The sequence below is a fragment of the Hesperophylax consimilis genome, chromosome 10 (genome assembly GCF_061612785.1).
Source record: "Hesperophylax consimilis isolate HC1 chromosome 10, BYU_Hcon_1.0, whole genome shotgun sequence".
Taxonomy (NCBI): Eukaryota; Metazoa; Arthropoda; class Insecta; order Trichoptera; family Limnephilidae; genus Hesperophylax; species Hesperophylax consimilis.
The window spans coordinates 15,245,628-15,268,352 of NC_142845.1; the positions used below are offsets into that span (position 1 = coordinate 15,245,628).

The 22,725-nt window shown below is 35.3% G+C and overlaps 1 protein-coding gene across 2 annotated transcripts in view; it reads right to left on the minus strand.

Annotated features, from left to right (window-relative positions):
* The window catches only part of LOC149420347 (uncharacterized), a 486,416-nt gene that overhangs the window by 403,397 nt on the left and 60,294 nt on the right, over positions 1–22,725 (minus strand). The window contains exon 2 of one of the 2 annotated variants that reach the window (XM_089636628.1): positions 22,566–22,616. The exons of the other annotated variant lie outside the window; for it this stretch is intronic. Coding sequence (XP_089492754.1) covers positions 22,566–22,616 — 51 coding nt within the window. The remainder of the gene's footprint in view (positions 1–22,565; positions 22,617–22,725) is intronic. 2 annotated transcript variants of the gene reach the window in all.

Sequence of the window (22,725 nt, forward strand, 5' to 3'; positions counted from 1 at the left end):
GCAATCCCGTTTTTAACCGGATTATCAAATAATTTTAAGAGATTCTTAATAAATTATCAATACTCATTTCTCTCCATATGGAGTAAACTAAAACAGTGCATACACCATTGAGCCAAGTGCATTTGAACATGTAATAGATGGAAAATAATGACAACGAGTCTCACATTAAAATAAGGGGCAGCAAAAGTACTTCAAAATGTTTTTACGACAACAAAACATTCAACTTCAATATTTTAAAGTTAATATGACTTTGAAACGAAGGTGACTAGTATGAGAGCAGTTTTGTTTTAATTACCACATAAGAGTACCAACTGACTGCAGCTAGTGGGATTATGGCAGCCCCAATTTGGAGACACCGTGAGGCTGAAGGGACTTGGAAGGGAAAGGAGTAGTGAGAGAATAAGGTTAGGAAGTATTTAGTTATTACATTATTAATATATTATATATTGGCTATTTAGATTTAGTCTATGGTGTCACGGTAATTAGTAATGAGAGTGTCCGGTAGTATCTACTACCACTCTGTTGTTGACAAGCTGATGAGTTTACCGGGCGGAAGGCTGTAGGCTATAGGGCGAAGACTGCCCCGATGTCAACTACCCTCCGATAGGGCATCCGAATAACAATAATAAGCATCCAAAACACCACCACTATATATACAGCAGTGCATTGCATTGAGCCACGGTCCTAAATAAATAAGTGGATTCAAATTATAAAGCTTTTTAATCTCAATAATAGGTAAGTAGAAATCATGAAATCAAAGCTTAAATACTTTTCTTATAAATCGAATGCGAAGTATAAAGAAAAATAGAAAAAAGTATTCCCGCTAAAGTGAGAAACCATTTCCAGATAATGTTCGTTAATAATATCATACGGAGAAACTTGGCAATCCCCTGAACATTCTTAGGGGGCAAAGTTGCCGGAGAAAATCAGTTAAACCTTTTATGTCTTAGGGAATAAGTTTCACGTGGAGCAAATTTGAATAACTTCCCGACCTGGTAAAGCTCCGCGCTCGATGCCGGAACGCGATACCGTTAGCCTGCATGCGGAATGTTGACAGGGGGTAAATACATTAGATTGTTAACTCGTAGGTTCAATCAAATTTACTATTATTATTACGATAATAATACACGTTTATCATTTTTAGCGGCTTTAGTAAAGAAATTTCATAACTTCAATATTTCTACACGTGATCAAATAAAAATACCGCAAAAATACAGGAAATTAGTTATACAATGCAGTTAAGAGTAATTCCTTGAAGTGCCCCGTAATCGCAGCTGAAACATTTTCCGCTTATAATGATGGCAGTACGAGGGATTCAAATATTGTCAAGTTATTCGTAATTCCTCCAAGTTACTTTGGGTCAGTTCATTTCATTTTGAATAAAACCACTACAGTGACATCAGAATTAATCCACTGCAAAAAAAAGCTCCACAATCTTCATCAAGTTCATGAATAAGAATCGCAAAGCGTTTTCTAGTTACACAGCAATATCATAAACGACACTGTGCTAAGGGCTAAAGCGATGCGGGAGGGGTAGAGTGGAGAAGATATATGAATGAATCCATAGCGGAGCAAACACGGAGACCGGGGAACAATGGGCTGGTGGATTTGTACAAAAACTTTATCCGGTATCTAGTATCTGGGTCTCTCCGGTGTGGTGAAAAAGTGTAACCAATAATCCCGCTATTGTGCCGCCGGGTTATACACAAACTTTCAACGTCAAAGAATCGCCGTTTTAACGTAGGTAGGTACGTGCTGAATCTATGACGAGTAACTTAACTGAGCGGAACTATTCGAAGAGGCATTTCACAAAATTTGGCGATATTGGAAAGGGGAGGAAAAACCAGGATAAACCATTTCGCAAATTTTTAAATAAATATTTTCATTGAGAAGTTGTGAGTCTAGAGGGGTCGGTCACCAGGGAGCCGCGAAATATTTTAATGGCTTTTTGTCTTATTTTTGGGAAACTAGTTTCATGCTAGCTAATAATGATGTAAATTGTGTAGTAAGCTAAAAAGAGTTGAGTTGACCTAGAAATATAAGACATAAGCCGATATACAATTTTTATAACCAGTTTCAAGACTTTCGCAGCTTCAAAACAAATTTAAAAAAAATATCTGCAAAGTCAGAAACCATTAAAAAGTACTACTGAAATAAAATAATTATATCACTTTATCAATATGATGTACTAATAAAGTTGTCTAAATGACTTGTAACTAATATTAAAAAGCTGAATTTATAATGTCTTCAAATAAGCTGATCTAAATTGATGTCAAAACAGTCAAATCATCAAATTTAACGTAAACACTCCGAATTGAACCCTTTACAAAAATAGCTTTCCAAAGTTCCATTCAAAGTGGGTGTCGCAAAATTATAATAATTCATTCGCGCGATAAAGGTCTGCGCTTAACATTATTAGCGGGGGATTTCAAAACTGTTCGATCATTTCCGGGAGGGCAAAAAACCAATAACGCCAATCCGGACGAATATTCCGGCTGAGCTTTCGCGAGGGATTTTAGTCGGTGCGACGGGAATATTCAACCTTTGATTGGAGGGGAAATAATAGAGTTTTTAAAACCGGTTAACTCGATTATTATTGAAATGGGCTCCACTGTAACAATAGGAGGCGGATAACAAAGGCGAGTGGGCGAAGGAAAAATTATCCGATATCGGAAAACGACATTTCATTCAAAATACAAAATGCAATAAATTCAATATTGGGTAACCTAAAAATATAGTGGCACCCTGCTTAATAGCTTTAAGAGATGTTTGCATGTTAAAGATAAAAAGCGAACAAACCATTTGATCATTTTTATTTCGAATTGTGGAAAAGCTAATGGATAACGTCGAATTAAATATTTTTAATCTACGAATGATCCGCAGGTGGTCGAGAGGTGTTACCATTTTTGTACCGTTATTTATTGATTTTTTTTTCAGCACGTTCAGAGTGGTAGATATTCACTCTATGTCAAGACAATTCACTATTCAGAAAGGACGCTTGAAAGCTCTTTAAACGTGACCAGATCTGATTAGCCAGGTACTTTCAAAACTTTCCCCCCCCCCCTCCCACCCCCTTCAGCTTCACAACCCCATTTGGGGATGTCTTAATCTCACTAGCTCCGAGAGCCAAGATCAGTTTGAGCTTTTGTACGGTATTCACACAAAAAATCATCAAAGGAAGCTACCCATTAAAAAAAATAACACATGAAAATACTTGCTGTTACATTATTACCCGGGTAGAAATTGAATGAGATAAAACATGTGGCCGAAATCAAATTGGCATTTTGCGGAAGGGGAAAACGATGTATGTAAATAGGGCTGCCAGATTTGAATACACTGCCGCATCCGTTGCATTTATGTGTATCAATATTTGCATAAGGTAAATGCTTCACTCGGTGGCAGCGGGTCTGCCTGTGTCTGTGCAAGCTGTTTAATAAATTTGTCAATTCGGAATTTAAACAAGCTCGAATAGAGTATTAATTTGAAAGGCGCGGTGTCAAGTATTTGAACAGTAACTGACAAGTATAATCGGATACATAAGGATTATAAATTTAATAGAAAACAACAGTATAACATGAACAAAAAAGATTTTAAAATAATGCATAAGATACAATAAAAACTTAAAAACCCTAGAAATTTATATACGAGTGATAGAAAATTATTTTTAAAAATACATAAGAATGTTCATAAATAATAATTAAATAAAAATTGCGTTAATTTAACTTTGAATGTGTTAAGATTTAAATCCAAAATATCAGCGACATTTAAAAGCATTGGATTAAACATGGATATCAAATTATAGATTGCTCCATTAATTAATGGTTTATTCAGATTTAAAAAAAAAAGAAAAGTAATCGTTTACTGAGCGCTTTATTGAAAAAAATAAAAGCTGTGCGATGTAACGTAATTTTGCTGTTATAAATTGCGTCAGACTCAAAAAAAATAGATAAACAGCACGTACCTATCTAAATTTAGTTTAGAAAAAATAGCAGTAAGTCTGATTGCTTATAATGACTCTTAGAATACCGACGATATAATTGAAATACAATTAAATGAGTGTTACATTGATAAGCTGGGCACTTAAGATAATTCATTAAATATTCAATACCTATAAGGCAGACAATATTCGCATGCCGTAGATTCTTATCTCAATTAAGTACTAAGGAAAAAGTGCAATAAAAAGCAGTTGAAATCATTATCTCATTAGTATCGTATAATCCACTTAAATCGTAAAGCAGCAGGCTCAGGAAATGAAAGATAGTCTGACGAGAGAGGAAAATTATTGGCATTCAGTAGCAACATGCGCAGCGCTAAAGAAGACAAACAGCATGAGATATTTTATATGCAAAATGTTCGTCGTAATACAATTGGAAGATCAAGGGAACAACAAATGGGTCAACAGCCAATGGAGCTTATCAGACATGCACTTATTTAAATTGGCCGTTAATATGTTGGTGACAAACAACGGTGGTTATATAATCGCATACCGAAGAATGCACAGTCAAATTAAATATTGCCTTTAGAGTTGTACTAAGAATTAGTGCAAATAACAATAAATACAATGCAGTCACGAAAGCGGTTCATTAAATTAGATTTTTAATTTTAAAAAGTAATAATTTACATCTCATTACTAGGGGCTCATCATCTCATCTCATTACTAACATTAAAAGGGACATAACTAATTCACGAAATCATCGCCTTCGGGTTTATAAGGTATGTTGGCGGAATGAGTCAGGGAACTGGTCAAGACGCCGATGCCTCAGATTGCAATCAGAACTGATTCATAAAAGCGACACGATTTAATTAATGCCGTAATCAACTACCACGCAGCACATACGAATATTGAAGGAATGCCTCGTTATGATATTTTATACAGTATGAAGTAGAAGAGAATAATTAAAATTCATAATTGATTAAACTAAAAACTAATGAAAAGTCAGAGGAAAACTTTTAGTCTTGTTAAGCTAACCTGAAACGGGGGCATACAATTTCAATGATTTGTTAACAACATAAGCGAGAATTTAGAAACCTACCATATTTTGAATCACCAAGTGTTGGAATTTAGAATTAATGGTCAGTCAAGAAAATATGCAGACAGGTTACGACTTTTCTTGTTCAGTTTAGCCATTTACAAAAATGCACATAAAAAAAAATGTAGGTGTTAATCCAGTAAAATTATTAGCAAATAAACATTTGGCCATGGTGGAATCGCTGTTGACACACCAACTTTCTTTGCACGGTACTGTTTAGGCACGTGATATTATTACATCTTATACGATGTATGCCCAAGCGCGTCCATACTCGATTGGTCGAATGCCTAAACAAATTGACCGGATCGGCGATACACTATGCCGGGCACATTTCCTTCTTGGCAGAGGAAATGCTCACGAATCTTGTTGCTTGTTTGCAACGTCGATTCTCAATTGTCCCAAGGGAGACCTAGAGGATAAGTAAAAGGAAAACAGGAAAGAAGATCGATAATCTTTTAGTAAAAAGAGTAGTAATCAAAATATGAATTTGCGGGTATAAAATCAGTCAGTATATGATTACTATAAAATATCAAGATTAGACCGTTAGGATACCACAAGGACCAGTGTGTGAACCTGCGCAAGATTAGATTTCTAATAATTGGAATTAAATGCGTGATATCAAATTACGGTAGCAGTGCTTTTATCATGTAAGCGTAAGCACTGATATGGAAACCGCAAAACATAAAAAAGTAACCAAATCCAAAATAGAAATTTGAGACTGGAGTATCGATAAAAGCGTCGTACCTATAACAATTAAATATCACGGGTTAAAAATTGACATATAAAACCAAATGGTATTCTATAAATGTATAAGTTTAAGAGAAAGCTAGAAGCCAAAAATGTGTATATTCTTGGTAAACCTTATATTGTAGGTAATAGGCATTAAAATCGCTTGACAAACGGAGTCTAGAAACGTTCGATTTCAAGCACAAAACTGGTTTTTATTTATTTTGTAAATAATTTTATAAGAAAGCAAAAAAGTTAATCAAGTGAAACTGTCACAGATAATCTTAGCTATAAGGGTTCGCTGCTTTGATGCGCCACAAAATAGCCGGGCCGAGTCAGCGCTACCAGAGAACGGACAACACTCTTGTCCAGGCCGTTGCCCAGTGGCAGGGAGCGCCTCTACACCAGAGATGGAGAATTTCACTCAAGCCACCATAAAGTCCTAATGTCATCAATTTATTCATTAATTTATTTATTTCTATATTGATTTTTTTATGTACCTATTAACTTAAATTTAAACTTTTATGACAGGCAGAGCATTGCACACACCGCTCTGTCCAGCTGAAATAAACATTATTATTATTATAATACTATATTTTTTAAAAGTAGTTTCCTTTATGCATTCATAAATTTCTATTAAAAAATATTTTTTTAGTAGTTTACATTTTTATTGAGTAATTTAAACTTTTATTTGTATTCTACTCAAGCGAAACGATAGGAAAACCTTCAATTTATCTAAAGCATTTTTGGTATTCATAACGTACACTAATTCGTTATCAAGATTAATCAAAATAGTGATTTGGCATTAAGCTTCGCCTTAAAAACAAATTCGACAGTGACCAAAATGTTAATTCTACAGTTTTGCAGAGAAGTTTACTGATTAAAAAAATACCAGGATAAAAATCACTCGCAATTCCGAATTGGCTTACAAACACGAGGTTTAATTTCCCGATTGACCAATAAAAATGCTTAATCCGCACGCCGAGTCCAATGGCGGAATTAAGGTTCGCTAAGAGCTTTTCATCTGAGGAAACCGATTAAAGATGTATACCCGAGGGGTTGGGACAAACAGAGGAGGCCAATGATGAAAGAGATAAAGAATCGCTTCCGACCTCGGCTTCAACGGTTCGTTCGTAACTTTGGCGACTGAACTATTATATTGATAGGAATACATAAGCCAAACGTGTATATTTTTTTAATGTGTCTTATATCATACCACATATAGGTAAAATACATAAATATCGCTTGGAAAACGGGCTCTAGAAACGGTTTATTTGAGCGAAAACGTGGTTTTTATTAAAATTGTGAATAATTTTATAAGAAAGAAAAGAGCTATAGAATGGATTTTTTAACGTCTTTTCTTATATATGCGTTCAAATTGGCATCTGGGCCTGTCATCTAACAGTCGAGCTGTTGAACTCAAGAACGAGTTCTACAGACGAACAGTTCTCATGTGACATGTTGGGCGCGCGTTTGGTGTTTGTTTTGTTTGGTGTGCACCGGTGCTGAAGGAATCAAAGACGCCAGTTCCTTGGAGCTTCTTCCATTGAAATACCTGCTTGTTAAATGTGTTTAAACATTCGAAAAAAATCACTTACACATTGTATGACTACTCAGAGAAAGTGCATTTACATTGTTTAGCTGTATTGCTGTGTTTGCAATGATAGTCAAAGTTCTGACATGCGAGAAAAATGCGCTGAGAGCTTTTTAACTTCCTGTTTGAGATAGGTACCTTCGAGCTGGGAATTTGTGTGCTTTCTTCCAGGGTATCTAGTATAGTCAATCAATAAAAGGATTGTCGATAATTTATCGTCGTTCCGGAGCACAACTGCAGATCGCTAACGTACAAACATCAGTTCACGTCGAATAAATTAAGAACACAAAGTTGTGAACTGTTGTTGGTTGGTTCGTTGGCGATCTGCAGTCATGCTCAGGAACGATAAAAAGTTTCCGACATATAGATAAAACCTTTATCGATCGACCTAGAAAAAGTTTAGATTATCTTGTTCTCGCAAAGAACCCAACGATGTTTCACGAAGCAGAAAGAACGATATTGAAAGCATCTACCACAGTTATACGATCCGGGAGTAGACAGATGGAGGAATTCGGGGTAAATTAGAGCAATTACCAAACTTCCGAGTCACTTACATTAAAAGTCCGGGTATTGTTTTCGCCGGCAGAATTATTTCACGAGCCATTTAAGGCGGGGGCCGAGATTAAACGGCGGCCAACAATGGGCGCCGGGCGGCGGGCTCGAGTACCTGCCGGAGCCGTGCTCCGATCCGCCCAGCTCCGCTCCTCGCTCTGCTGCAGGCATCGGGGCGGCGGAACTCGAGCTCGACTGGGCACGCTCGTTTATCGGGAGGCAAATGACAATTCAATTTCGTCTGAGGAGCGTATCTGTTATTTTGGAGTAGAAAGAAGGACGATGGCCAAATATACATTATACGAATGAATTGCTCCCTCATAATGCTGCAGTCAAATGCACTAAAGTTTAGATATAGTAGTATTTCAAACTGTAAGATTTAAGTTCTGCTAGGTATAATATTTTTGTTAACCAAAAAACACTCAAACCAGAATAAATACTGATTTAAATCACAGAATAAAGCAGAATACAAGAAATGCGATGTGGGCGTTTTCCGTGGTCTAAAAGTCTGCTCGATCGGGCCTAAAATTGCAAAAACTGAAATTCGTTTCAACATCATTATGAAATTTTCAAGTCGATGAAATGTCATTGTCAAAAAGTCAATGGGGGTATGTCATGCAGTGACAGAAAGACAGCGCTTGCTTAATGGGCAAGAACCAAAATGTACTGAGTCAGTGGCGACATAGGTTTCCATTCAAATCTACGCAAGGTATTTCTAATTCAGTGTTTTATATCAATTTTAAAATTTTGTCGAACATCATTCCAATAAGGCCGGCAGCAAGTGATGAATAATATTGTCTATACAGTGGATTTCAAAATATCAGAAAACACATCTACATTGGCAATCATTGTGCCATCATCCATCAATATTAGGGCACACATCCTCAAAATGTTGAACACTAAAAATATTAACAATATTAGAGTGTGTGGGCGGCCTATATGAGTAATAAAAAATGTCGACAAATTATAAACAGCCAATAAAAAGACGATAAACACAAGCACACAACCAAAAGTCTCAAGAAATACCGAACACGCCATTTATTTATTATCTATGAAATGAATTCCTCGTCACTCTTAAGAGCTTATTAATAAGATAAAGCCGACATATTAAATATGCACAATAATGTGGCGATCACAATCCATTAGGCAAATGTGTCGCCGATGGTATTTAGTGGCCGACACGGTGCTGGGTGTTAGTATATCGTGTGGGTAGTATAGTGGCTAGTAGCCATAGCCAATCGGCTAGGCCAGTGGGTGGCCCATAAATATTTGTACAAAGAGCCGCGCCCCCGGGGTGCCGCTGCCCCGCTATCCCCACTATGCCTGCTCTCCCCAGCGCGGCTCGAGTTAATGCATGGCGCCGCGTGTTCAATTTCCATATTACATGGGACACTGAAATATTATTACTTTTAAGTTTTGAAAATAATAATTTCATGGAAAGCAATCAAATCTATTGTTGTTAGACATATATTAATTGGATTAAAAAGTATGTACATTACGATAAAGGTTCAGGCTGAACCGAATAAAGAGTAATTTTATTCTTAATAATTGTCCCAGTATGATCTCGTAAAGAAAATTTTATAATAATGGTTAGGAAAAATCTTATCCGTATTTATTTTTCTTGAGGACGATACAAATAATGGTTACATTATTATGACGAGAATACAAATGCTTCAAACGAAAATCCTGAATAAGATCACGAATCATTCAAACATTTTCTGTATAAATTCCGAAAAAAATTATTGTTCAAGTAAAACGGGCTTAGTACCAATCCAAACCGCTTCTTACGTATCAAATAATACATACACAATACATTACTGCAAGAGGGGTGTGGGCTGCTTTGTGGCACATTGTACATAAACTTCAGAATTGAGATAAGAGCGATGGTATTGCAACAATCCTGAAATATTATGTGCAGCGCCCCATTTAACGTGCACATTTATTGTATTATCAAACAACATAGAATTTAAAATACCTGCAACTCGGGTTAATTTGATTAATATTCATTAAAAAAATGTAAAACAAGACGAGCGAATTTGTTTCTGATATTACATTTTAGAAGGTATGCAAAACGACTGCGGGGCAAACGCATTAATACATTTGATTTGAATAAACGCCTTTTACACGTGCATTTTAAATGCGTTATTTGTGCGTCGGAGAATACGTACAACTACGTTGATTTGTGTTAAACTTATATTTTAACATTTTATTTTCAAATGTAAATCTGTTACTTAAATTTTGTTTACTTTGCTACCGGTTTCGACACAACCGTGTCATTAACTAGTCATCTTAAAACTAACTTAAAAATCATACACGTACAGAAAGATTAGATTTTATTAAGGCCCACCTTTCTCGCCCCCCTTCTCCCTTTCCCCACGCCAAATCACCACATACCCTACCCTCACCTAATAATATCTAATCTTTCTGTACTTGTATAATTTTTAAGTTCACGTACATCACATATACCATTAATCATGTAATGCGTAATGGTATATGTAATGTAATGGCATAGTTCATATATTGTTTGTTTTTATCTTACACAACATATCTTTTTTTTCATCTTTGTTCTTTTTAAATTAATAAGCAAAATACATTATTTTCAATGAAATATCAATACATTGTTACTCTACACGTTGACTGCATTTTAATGAATTAGCTTCGTTCAGCTTTGTGGGTACCCATCAATTGTAAGAAACATTAATGTAACAATATCGTTATTAGTTAGTTATTTTATTATTTTGCATTATTATTAACCTCAACACAGCTACTGAGGTTAAACATTGAAATGTAAACAATAATACTATATGAAGAAACAATGAAAAAATTGTGTTAAAAATACACCATTTAAGTAATCTTTCATTTATGAACTAGTAAACTGACTAAAACCGCACCCAGACAAATGGCTCAATTGCAATGGTCGTCCCACTCTGCGCGGATGCAAATGCACATCCACGAAGAGAGCTCACACGCGGAGGTGGGTTATTAAGATAAAGTGGAGCCGGCGGTGCGTGAACCCTAATCATATCAGCCAGCTGATGTTGTGACCCATTGAATGTCCGGCTACATCGTTCCACCCGGCAACTGACTGTACCCTATCAGCAGAGGCGTGCGGTTTATAGTAACGGATTAACGTGCGGTTTACTCTTAGTGATTTGAAAAACGAATAGTTAAGTTAGATAAATGGCAGGCATCGAGCGTGAAAAACAAGCACCTTTTTGTGTACACAACTGTTAAACTGCCAGGATTCTCTCTTCCTTGGGAGACATGAACCGCATGCGCAGTCACAGCTGTTTTACATATACGAGTACGTTGCGTAAATGGGGCCTAAATAATTCTGACCTTGGATTGTGTATGAGGACACATTCAAACAACAGAACATGGCGAAGAAGAATATCCCCTTCATCAGATTACCGGAAGCACATCTGTGCTGAACCAAATTTTAGCACATCAAATAAGAAATCCTCCGTGGCGGCATCTGGGTCATGGAATAAAATTCTGCACTTGACATATTTACCCATTGGAAACTAGCGCCATTCAAAGGGTCATAAAATATCTCATTCCTAGCCTTACAGCGTAGACATTCATTTTTCATTTTTGTGCGTTTTTCTCGGTTTTACAATAATATTGATTAGAAGATAAAATATAATATAAAATGTATACATGACTGCACGACACTGATATCCAGTACACGCCCGGCCACTGCCCACCGAACGAGGGCTGCGATGAATGGTGCAAATGCAGATATTAATTTTATAGTAATTTTAATAGCAGCTCATTTCCAACATTCATCTTTTCCGTCTCCTTCTCTTCCTCACTTCCTGCAGCCTCACAACATACTCCAAACTGGGGATGACTGGCTTCGGGCAATTAGGAGTCTTGCGTGGTAATCAAAAAGTTTCTACATAATTCATTTATACATGCTTCTGTGAAACACGCCTATTTATTTATTTGTATCTGGTATAGTTCAGAACTGATACTGACCTGTTACTGAAAGCTCCGTTGTAACCCATTGATGTATTATTTTTAGATGAGATATGACGCGAAAAAATATGTTTCACTTTTTTACCTCCAACTGCGCTTACGCCGAACGACCGGAAACTACCTAATTCGGTCTATGCCAACCGCCTATCGAGTTCTAATAGTGAATACGTTTCGACGAGATATTAATTCACGACAGCACTGTAGCTCTATGTTTTAACTACTCTTTCGATTACATGCGGTGTTACGAGAAAGGGGTAGAGGAGCTGATCTATCAATGGCATGAAGGGATTCATTGGCATCAATTTATTCGATCAAAAGCTAATTTTAACGATAAAAATAATATATTAATACGAAAAACCCTATTTAAAAACAGACCATTTTGAATATGAAGCTAAATTTCATTTTATTTTCGGAACATCTCTAAACCGAAAAGGATTCGGATTCGGACAGAATCCCCGAAAATGGCATTTCAATATGTAGGAACAACCCGAGCAGACGGAACGGAGTATAAAATGAGAGATATCATATGAATAACTTTACATTTCCAAACACTGGGACCGTGGTGGTCGCGATCGTGTGTGAACACTGGGCTCGTTGGGATACTGAATTTATAATGGACAGATTAAATAAACGATTACAATCAGTCTTCTTAGGGCGATGCACCACAGTCGTGTAACATTTGGAATCGGTCCGCTAACAATAACACTCCTTATGTAGATGGCAATAAGGTTTAAATTCCCGCTTAACACTAGCCGACAGTTTTCATTTATACAAGAAAAAAACGTTGCCGAAAATGTTTTATTTTATTTTGCGAATTTCAGGCACAAATCTTTAATGTTGTACGATAATTCTCAAAAGATCTAAATTTTCAACATTATACAATAAAACCATAACCGAAAAGGGGTTCATAAGTAGGAGATTTTGAACTTTAAAGCAGTCTTTTTTTATAGACTGATACTTCATTTCAATTTTCTGCATCTAAAATATTTAAAAGCGTGCAAATTTTCTAAAACTGAAAACAAATGATGTTGCAGTACTTTGTAGTGCTTCGCCTTAACACGATTATTTTATTTATTGTTTTTGTGTTTAATTCGTAGAACTCCATTTAATTTTTTTTTATAAATTTAATTTAGATTAAATTTGATAATATTATTATTAAGTTCTGCAAGTGTTTTAGTTTTTTATTATTGTGACAGCTGTTTCGGCTTACAAGGCCATTTTCAAACTGTGGTTAGTCCACATTGAGACGACGTATTTATACTATTTCAAATGTAAATTTCTCAGTATTTTCACAAATTCTCAATTCTCAGTATTTTCACAAAACCCAAGCGGTATAATGCACCCAAATAATTCATAGCAATAAAGTCATTAGTAAATAATTAAGAACTCATTACCATTTACTGAGGGGAAAACATAGATTGGTTTAACCAACAATAGATCATGTCATCGGTTTAACCAGTAATAAATCAATGTATGCACCTTCAAAATTTACATTTGAAATAGTATAAATACGTCGTCTCAATGTGGACTAACCACAGTTTGAAAATGGCCTTGTAAGCCGAAACAGCTGTCACAATAATAAAAAAACTAAAACACTTGCAGAACTTAATAATAATATTATCAAACGATTATTTTAATTAAAGCTTTTTTCTTTACCTGAATCAGGACTTAATAACACTGTTTTTACTCCCCAAATTATGCAAGTTATTAGAAAATCACAGGAGCAAAAAGTAAGTGTTGTATTATTCCGTGACCCGGATTTGAATTCGTGGACAATGAACATCCGGCTTACTGGGTGACAGTTCTAAACACTAACCTCTAAGCGTTTAAGGCAACCCTAGAACCCGCTGTTAATAGCATACTTGCCTATATAATTTTGGATTAAACTATTTCTGTGAAAAATCTCATAAACTAACGTAGGTGTAAAAATTCATTTAGTATAATAAAACAACAAGGGTGTAAATACTGTAAATGATAATTCCTGTGACTACAACAATATATTGGATGTCAAAGATAAAAGCAGAACATTTTGTTCATGGTATTAACATAACCGTGGATAACCCAGCGTGTAGTTTGGTCGGGGATTCGATCCGGACATTTCTAATAAATAAATAATATAGAGAAGAATCGGCATCCACATAGATGTTTTCATTACGTGTAACCGTAAAACGCTTCGTCTAAGTCCGGGAGCCCTTGCACTCGGATCACTGCGATATTGGAATAACACGATGTGTACGAGCAGCGGAATTGAAGAAATAAAGACGAATGGAAAATTTCGAGCTTGGTAAGAAGGATAAAATATACATAGTACACACGAGGTACGTAGGTTCATTCAATAGTCTGCATAGCATTACTTTTTTTAAATCATTTCCTCTGTGCTGATGATATGAGGATCACGACCCCACTTCAATTTCCATGGTGGATAAGGTTTCTCCAACAATTATCCAATTCTCGCGGTTCTGCTCTGCGTGGAGAGGTCACCGACGTACCAGGCGCCAGTGATACTTGATCACTCCAGCCCATTGGTGATTTTCTTATGATTCTCCTGCCAAACACTGCCAGTGACAATGAGTTTCCTCAGGTTGGAGTCTTCGGTTTGGCGAGAATCGTGTCTAAAGTATCTTAAAATACGCAGTAGGCGTCAGTTAATTGCCTATTGTGGATGCTTACACAAAACAATAAATAAATTTAAAAAAGAAAGTCACAAGAAACATGGTGCGGCATTACAGCAGGAGTCTGTCGCGAGATAACACGACTAGTACGGAGAAGACAAAGAAAGCCGACATCACTGTCAGAATCTCAACTCCGGATCGGGACTTTGTTGGGCACGTGGCACGGCTAACAGATGACCATTGGAATTTAAAAAAATCGTAGGATAGTGTATTTTAACGATTGTAAGAGAAATGCCGGCTTCGAATGTCAAGAATCGGCAAACTTAGAAACATTTGAGGGGTGGAGCAATGAATTTCTAAAGCGAGAAAACAGGAAAGTTGTTAAATATTTGAGATAATTACTATTATTATATATTATAACTAGATATTTGAGCTCATGGGTAGTTAACAAGTACGAATTAGTTATAAATTCGACAAAATAAACTGCATATTATATCAAAAGTTGGTTTCATTTACAATGTACAAACTGTTGCGAAAATGAAAACTCATCTTTTATTTCCCGAGTCTGCTTCCCTTTCAAATGAATGAATTTTATCACTGCGCGATACTCAATTTTCTCCTTTGTTGACAGACAATGTCAGTTGACAATCTTGGAAGAGTACCATAGACAAAGTAATGAGCAGAATGACTTACGTTTACACATTTTACGGTTTACACATGTGAAGGCCATCTATCGGACGGCGATAGATTTTTTTTCTACAGTTAATGTCGATGGGGCCGGAAACTTTTCAAATTACCCTCGTATCAACATAAATCTTTAAGACGGACTTGAAACAGAAATTCAAATGTTTTCTTATCTCCAATAACAAGACTATCGATAAGATATTCACAAAGATAAACAGCAAAACTTGTTAACGATATTAATTGGGCTTTATCCGCTGATAATATTGTATCTTTGGTATCAAATCATAAGAAAGTGGGTATAATTTAACAGTAGTGAAGGGAAAATATCTCCCGACAGGCTTTCAATAATAAATCGGTCTCCAGTAGAGATGAGTCAGCAGGTTTTTAATCAGATTTTCGGCTTACCTCGTTCATCGCGCCACTTGAGAGTCAGAAAGCTGTGAACGGTACAGGGGGAGGTGACCTATTTTAAATTTAAATTATCGAGCAAAGACTTCGTGTCAATTATTGACTACAGAAAATGAAGGTTCATATTTAAAAAAAAACTATTTTGTTTGAGTTTAGCTAAGGAGTTAAGGCCCTGAAGACCGCTAGAACAATTTACGAAGTTTATCCGGCTGCTAACATTGGAAAAACGCCCATTTATAAGTTAGGTTGGGAGATTTTTACACATCCCTCTATTATTCTGATATTGTAGAATTAGATTTTAATTTTACCCGTTCTTCTATTGATACCGGATCTTCTGGTGTGGGTTCTAATAACTGTCGTAAGGTTGTAAGATTGTTTACAATGTAGGAGAATGTAATATTGATTAGTTTGTGTATTTTAGTGAAATTAAAGTATTAATTGATTATTATAAAATTCAACAGAAGGATGCAACAAATCGATAACATCGGATATGTTTTATTTTATGTAATTCGATACATAATTTATTAAAAGGAGTTCAAAATAAAATCACTCGATTACAGTAGTAAGTTTTAAATGTAAATAAAAATAAATTGGTTTGGCACAATTACAGGAGCGGTAGTTCAGCAAGGTTTATGTTACATAAAAATACTCATTGCTCGATGAATATCGATTATTAATTAATAACATCAATATTCCACATTGTTCGATGAATATAATATTCCATACTGATAAAATTAGACAAATTTACGTATATTTCAATGATACGCAAATGTCAAACTTGACACGTGCAGCGCCTCTGCGTCTAAAAAGGAACTATTCTGCAGTTTATCAAGGATTTAATTACACATAGGTACATAATACATTTTTGTTATTAAAACATCACTTTTATTGAATTCTCATTAAATTCATGCAGTAACAGTCAATTAAAAAAACAAAATGTCCTAAATAACCTCACTCTTTCAAGACGGGAATTTTAGCTATCAGTATGCTGAAATCCAACGTTGCCAGCTCTTTCGCAGCACAGTTAAAGATATTTTTTATTCAATGTGTAACTAAAACACCGTTTAACGGTTGGGAAGTGTTTTATATATTAATAAGGCAGATAAGTGTTCTGTATTTTTTTTAAATCCAAAGTAAATTGCTCCTTACGAAAAGAAAATTATAGTACCCCGCAGCAACGGATTTATTTAAATGTTGACTTCAAAAAACTCCAACTTCGTGATCGATTTTATCGAAACCGAAAGCTAAAAATAAAAAAAAATAAAAGCCATAATATTGACTCCGAATAACGTGATTCACCAGTTTCCCGCTTGTACCACTAGTTTCCGGACACCATACAATACATAAATACACATTCTGAAAAATGAAATACTATTGTTAGTCATGTTATGCTACGTATACATGCGTGAGCCGAACTGCCGAACTGAACCTCAACTTATGGGAAAGGAACGAAGCAACCGCAAATGGCGCGAAACGCCGCTTGCAGTTGCTTCGTTCCTTTCCCGTAATTCGTGGCTCGGTTCGCGTTTAAGTTCGCGTTTTGCTTTTGAAAGAACTTTTGGTTTGCGTACATCTAATCTCACTTATTAGAGAATTAATAAATACACAATGTGAAAATCGCACTGCAATTAAAAAGGTTTAAACTTGAAATAATTAGTAGGTACTCGTTTCACATGAAAAACAGATATAGATTTGTTAACGAAGCCGCATCAACAACGATATTAAAATAATGTTTATAAATACTTGTTACTATTAATAAACATTAATGCAAATGTTATTATAAAGTTAATCGCTTGTTTGGAACAGGCTGAGATAATTGTTATGACATATTATATATATTGTGTAACTGTAACAACCAACATGTATCTAATGAGATTAATTCATTTACAATGCGAGATAATATATTATCTCAGGATACATTTCAATATTCATAAAGTGATAAATAAACACGCATAAATGTTGCGTGAACATTATTATACTCTTGATTAAAACCAGTTCACAATATTTTTCAGCTGTAAAATACGAGTTATAGAGATAGGTCAGTGTATTTCTAAAATAATATAAATAAACTTCAATTCTTAATTACTTCTAAATATAATAAAAGACATGAAAAAACACTGAAATGCCGAGAAAACGAGGCTATTATTCAAACCTTCGAGATAAGAATTCTTCTTATAAGAATTATTTTTGTACTAAAAAATTATTACTCTGCTGAAGATGTGAGCTCTGAGAATAAGTCAGTTTCTAAAATAATATTATCGTATTCTAAGAAAAATAAAATACGAAATTGAAATGTTGGGTAAAGGAGACTTACGTGAACACAATGTAAACATTGCAGCATAAAATAACTACAATATAGCAATAGATATTATTATTTCACAACTGAAAAAAAACCGTTAAGAAGAGAGGTCAGTTATTTTCCAAAATAATAATATTATCAACAAATTGTAAATGAAAACGAAATGCTTAGAGAGCGAGACTTCTACGAAGACACGGAGGTGAATGGCCGCAGTCGGCAGTGTAGCAGGATATAATGTTATAATGTACGCTTAACGAAAAGCAAATTGTGCAGTCGAAATGTTTCATTCAAACCCCCAATTGGCAGTACAGAATTACAACCGCTTTACGGCGGTTAGAGTTAATCTTACAGCGCACAAACGAGGAGTCGGTATTACATACAGCCGCGCTGTGCGCTGAACTCGTTGCTATCAAATCAATTATCAGTTACAAGTACGTTTAAAGTACTAGATACATACCTGTACCAGCACTACATCGAGATAAAACACATCGGATTGTTCATGGTTTTAGATTAGCTGAATAGTGAAAATACATAGGTACTAAATAATGTCTTCTTTGTCATGTTTCATATCAATTGATAGTGTAGCTAACGGAATTTATGAAAATTCTCAGATAATTCCAGATTTTCTTAAGTTGTTGGAACCTTTGACATAAGGTTATTATTTAAAAAAAAAATAGTTTCGGAGGTGTCTCTCTGTGTAAATCCGATTCATAAAATCCCGTGATTTTTCACGGATCTGCGCTAGTATTTAAATAGATTTTGAGTGACGTAGCCCAGATTTCAAATTTCAATTTCAATTACTAAGGACGGGTTGTTTCGGAGAATTTGAACAATTCATCAAATTTCAACGTTCATTTACAAGTTCTGTGAAAGATTTTTTCAAGTTCTGTTTTTATTTCAGTTTTTTCAAGCAATTAGCCTACAATGATATAATAACAGAACTTGAATAGGACTTTCACAGAACCCGAAAATGAACGTTGAAATTTGATGAATTGTTCAAATTCTCCGAAACAACCCGTCCTAAGAAAATGTTTTAAAATCATAACAGAATTACTTTGTGTACCAAAAAGGAAATTTCATCACCACAAAGATCTATTTTCCAAAATGCAAATGCTTAACTGCTTGCTGGAAAAAAGGATTAATAATTAACATAAAATTACCGAAGAAAAAACTTTTGATAGCAAAAAATAGCAGTACATATTATATTATTGTATTATTAACCGACTTTTAATTTAATAGGTACATGAAATAATAATATCCAGATAACCATTCCCGATACCTTGACGAAAAACTTTCAGACATTTAACTTCCTGATAAAATCTGTTTTTTCGGGTATGCGGCCACCCTGAATAATAACATCTATTAATGACAAATGACAGCATTTTGTAACCAACGTACTCTAAGCTTTACATAATAGGTACGACCAGTGGCAAAGAGCTTGGAATTTGAATACGGTAGTATTATTCTTATCTTATTTTAGCACACTAAATTCGCCAACATAACACATACAACCACACACAGACACACACGCACACGTACACACACACAAACACTCACACACACCTCTCTACTTCCCCAGCACACTAATTAACTTAACTTAAAAATGTAACTTAACCGTAAATGTATAATATACCTCCTATGTATATATATCAGCGACATGTCATTGGTACCAATTATTATACTAACTTTTATAACTTTGTAACTATTGTCATCTATGTAATTATGTACTGTTTGTTTCTGCAATAAACAAAAATAAAATAAAAAAAATGGAGCTAATATTATACACAATGGCCAAGCGACTGATGTGGGTTCATTTTCAGAGTTATTTGTGACCAGCCTAGCGTACAGTATATCACCGCTGTCATTTGCTACCCACCGAGGTGAAGAACACGGCATCACGTGCTGCCGAATTCACGCGAATGTCTCGTCGCTCATTCACAATCCCGACTGAATGAACGGCCGACAGCGACAACAACATAAACACAAAACATTTCTAAACAGAAGTCAAGGAACAAATCCGTCCACGACACGACCGACGACGTAAAAATGCTGGCGGCATGCCATCGCCTGTCACGGCGGAGCGTGAGAAAAAGTATCCATTCTGTTTAATCAACATTATCGACTTAATGTATTAAGAAGTGTTTGTGTTATTTCGTGACAAGTTAGTAGCTGAGACATCGAAATGTTTACACGACCGTCTTCCACCTCGTTAGCCGTCATAAATGTGTTTATGTTTGGCATCACCGGTCGTGACATTATATCACAATTAAGCGCCGCGTTATTAGTAGAACGACGCTCGCGGTCGCACTCAGAGCGCGAAGCTGACTGCTGATGCCGGTTGGTTGACACTTATAGCTGGCAATCTACAATCTACGGCCCTGTGCACAATACAATTATGCAGCTGATGCGACTAGTAAGTCATGTGCTGTGACACTATTCTCAGGAGCGACTAAATCGAGTAAAGTTTAATATAACTCATCATTCCTGGACGTAGTCATAACATTACATTAAGGCGATGCCATACGCAGTAATGCAAAATCATGAGTTTTTGGTTTTAAAATTTGGTCGCCTAGAAATGTTTTAGATGCTATAATTAAATACTGCGAGTAGAATACACATTGGCCTTTGAAACAATAGAGTATTTTTTAGATAAGTCTTTTTATAAGCCCAGAAAAAATAATGTATAAGGCCTATGAAAACTGCTTTAAAGTTCAAAATCTCCTACTTACGAACCCATTTTCGGCTATGATTTTATTGTATAATGTGGCAAATTAAGTTATTTATAATATGATCGAAAAAAAAAATATTTATGCCTGAACATCCACAAAATAAAATAAAAGGCACTTTTTGGCCATGTTTTTTTCTTGCATAAATCAAAACAGGCGGATGGTGTAAAGCGGGAGTTTAAACTTTATCGCCATCTACATAAGGATTGTTATTGATAGCGGCTCAATTTAAAATATTACACGACGTAGTGCATCGCCTTAAGGAGAAGCTATGTGTACTTATTATTCTCACTGGGAAAAGGCAGAAAAAAGGATGTTCACTTTTAGATTAATTGTATTCCATTTGCCAAGGGGAAATATATCTGAAAATCGAAATGAAAAAGTTATTTTCAATATCCACAGGAAGTCGTTTTGAGGGTGAATTTGACTATGCCATGCTTATGTCGGGAGTGGAAAAATCTGTAGGCTTCTTTATCTTCTGATTTAGAAATAATTCCGATCATTCTTCAAGAGCTTGGAAAAATGTAGTGTGATCTAGACAAAACACAAAGACATATCACTTACTTTGCTGTTTATTTACATTATTTCATTAATGCAATAACAAATCACACCGTGGCTTATTATCGGTGTTGAACAAATATCACGTTAGATTGACCTCTCACATTCAAATACAGGTTAAATAAAAAACTAATTAATAATACCATAACACTACTATAATTGTATCGCACTGTAATGCCGTATTGTGGCGCACATCACACGTGCGGGGAAGTGGCGACCGTTTCCGCACTTCGCGTGGGAAAACAGCATAAATTAAAATCAAAGGTGAGGTGTTGTACCTCCGCGTGCACCCCCATTAGCCGGTGAATACGCACGGGTTACCGAGGATGCGAGCGACCCCGATAGATTGTTACCGCACGGGACGTGAGCACTGGTCGCTTAGAACTTTTGGCGGTAACTCAACACAGAATGATACAGCACTAAAAATAATTTACTGATTACCGGACCAGAAACAGAGAATTATAAGAAATGTTGATTACGGGGATACGATGAAGTTGATTGAATAAACTAAACACAATGTTACTATCTTGTTGGTGATTTCAAGGAGGTTAAAATTTGTATACGTAATATACAATAAGTACATATGTTAGTGATAAAATTAACTATTAAGTATATAAAGACAAACACTTCAAAAAAGTTAATTACCATAGATCAGCCGGTCGAGTCAGTGGCTAGTGTGATACAAGATTGTTAATTAACAATTGAGAAATTTACACAAAAGTTAATTACCATATACCAGCCAGTCAGTAGGTAGTATGGATACAAGATTCATTTGATTTATTAACAATTGAGAAATTTGCCCAAATGTTTATCAATTTAAATAATAAAATAAGTATTATGTTATTAACTAAGACATTTTCAGGTAATGTTCCGTATTAAAGCAATTACTTTATAAAATGCACAAAAAATATAAATTAAATTCGAATTCACGGCTTTGTATGCGTTTAAAGCCATCCTTGTCTCAAAAATTTAAAACTGTTGTTTTTCTTCTATTTTATTGAAGAAGCATTGCCCTGAAAAAGGCTTTAAAACAATAAGGATTAAAAACTGTAAGATAGCGTTAAGAACTATAACGTCAATTAATTGTTTTACAAAGATGCAGTTATAATAAGCAATTAAAATAGACCTTTTGCAAAAGATACAGATATAACTGATCAAGCAACTACCGGTTGCGAATTAACGATATATCGAACATGGCCCACAAGTATAAACTACTGCGGTGTATAATTTAACAGCTGGAACAAATTATCAGTAGTGTCAATCCAGTTTTGACAGCTGTCAGGGAAGTGACTGGGGGGTTCCGGCGTTAAATGAGAACAAAGCTTTATACAGATAACTAGTATTAATAACTACTATGCATCATTAAAATTATAGTAGTTATGAAAATGAACTCACGGTATGTTGGTTTTTCTTTACAGGGTCAAGAAGTGATTCCAAAATTGTTACCTGGAAAAGAAAAGATACATTAATAAAACAGAATAAACTATAACAACATAGTTTTTGTGCGCTTAGTTCTTCTGAACTACGCAACGGATTTTGATAGGGTTTTAACTAT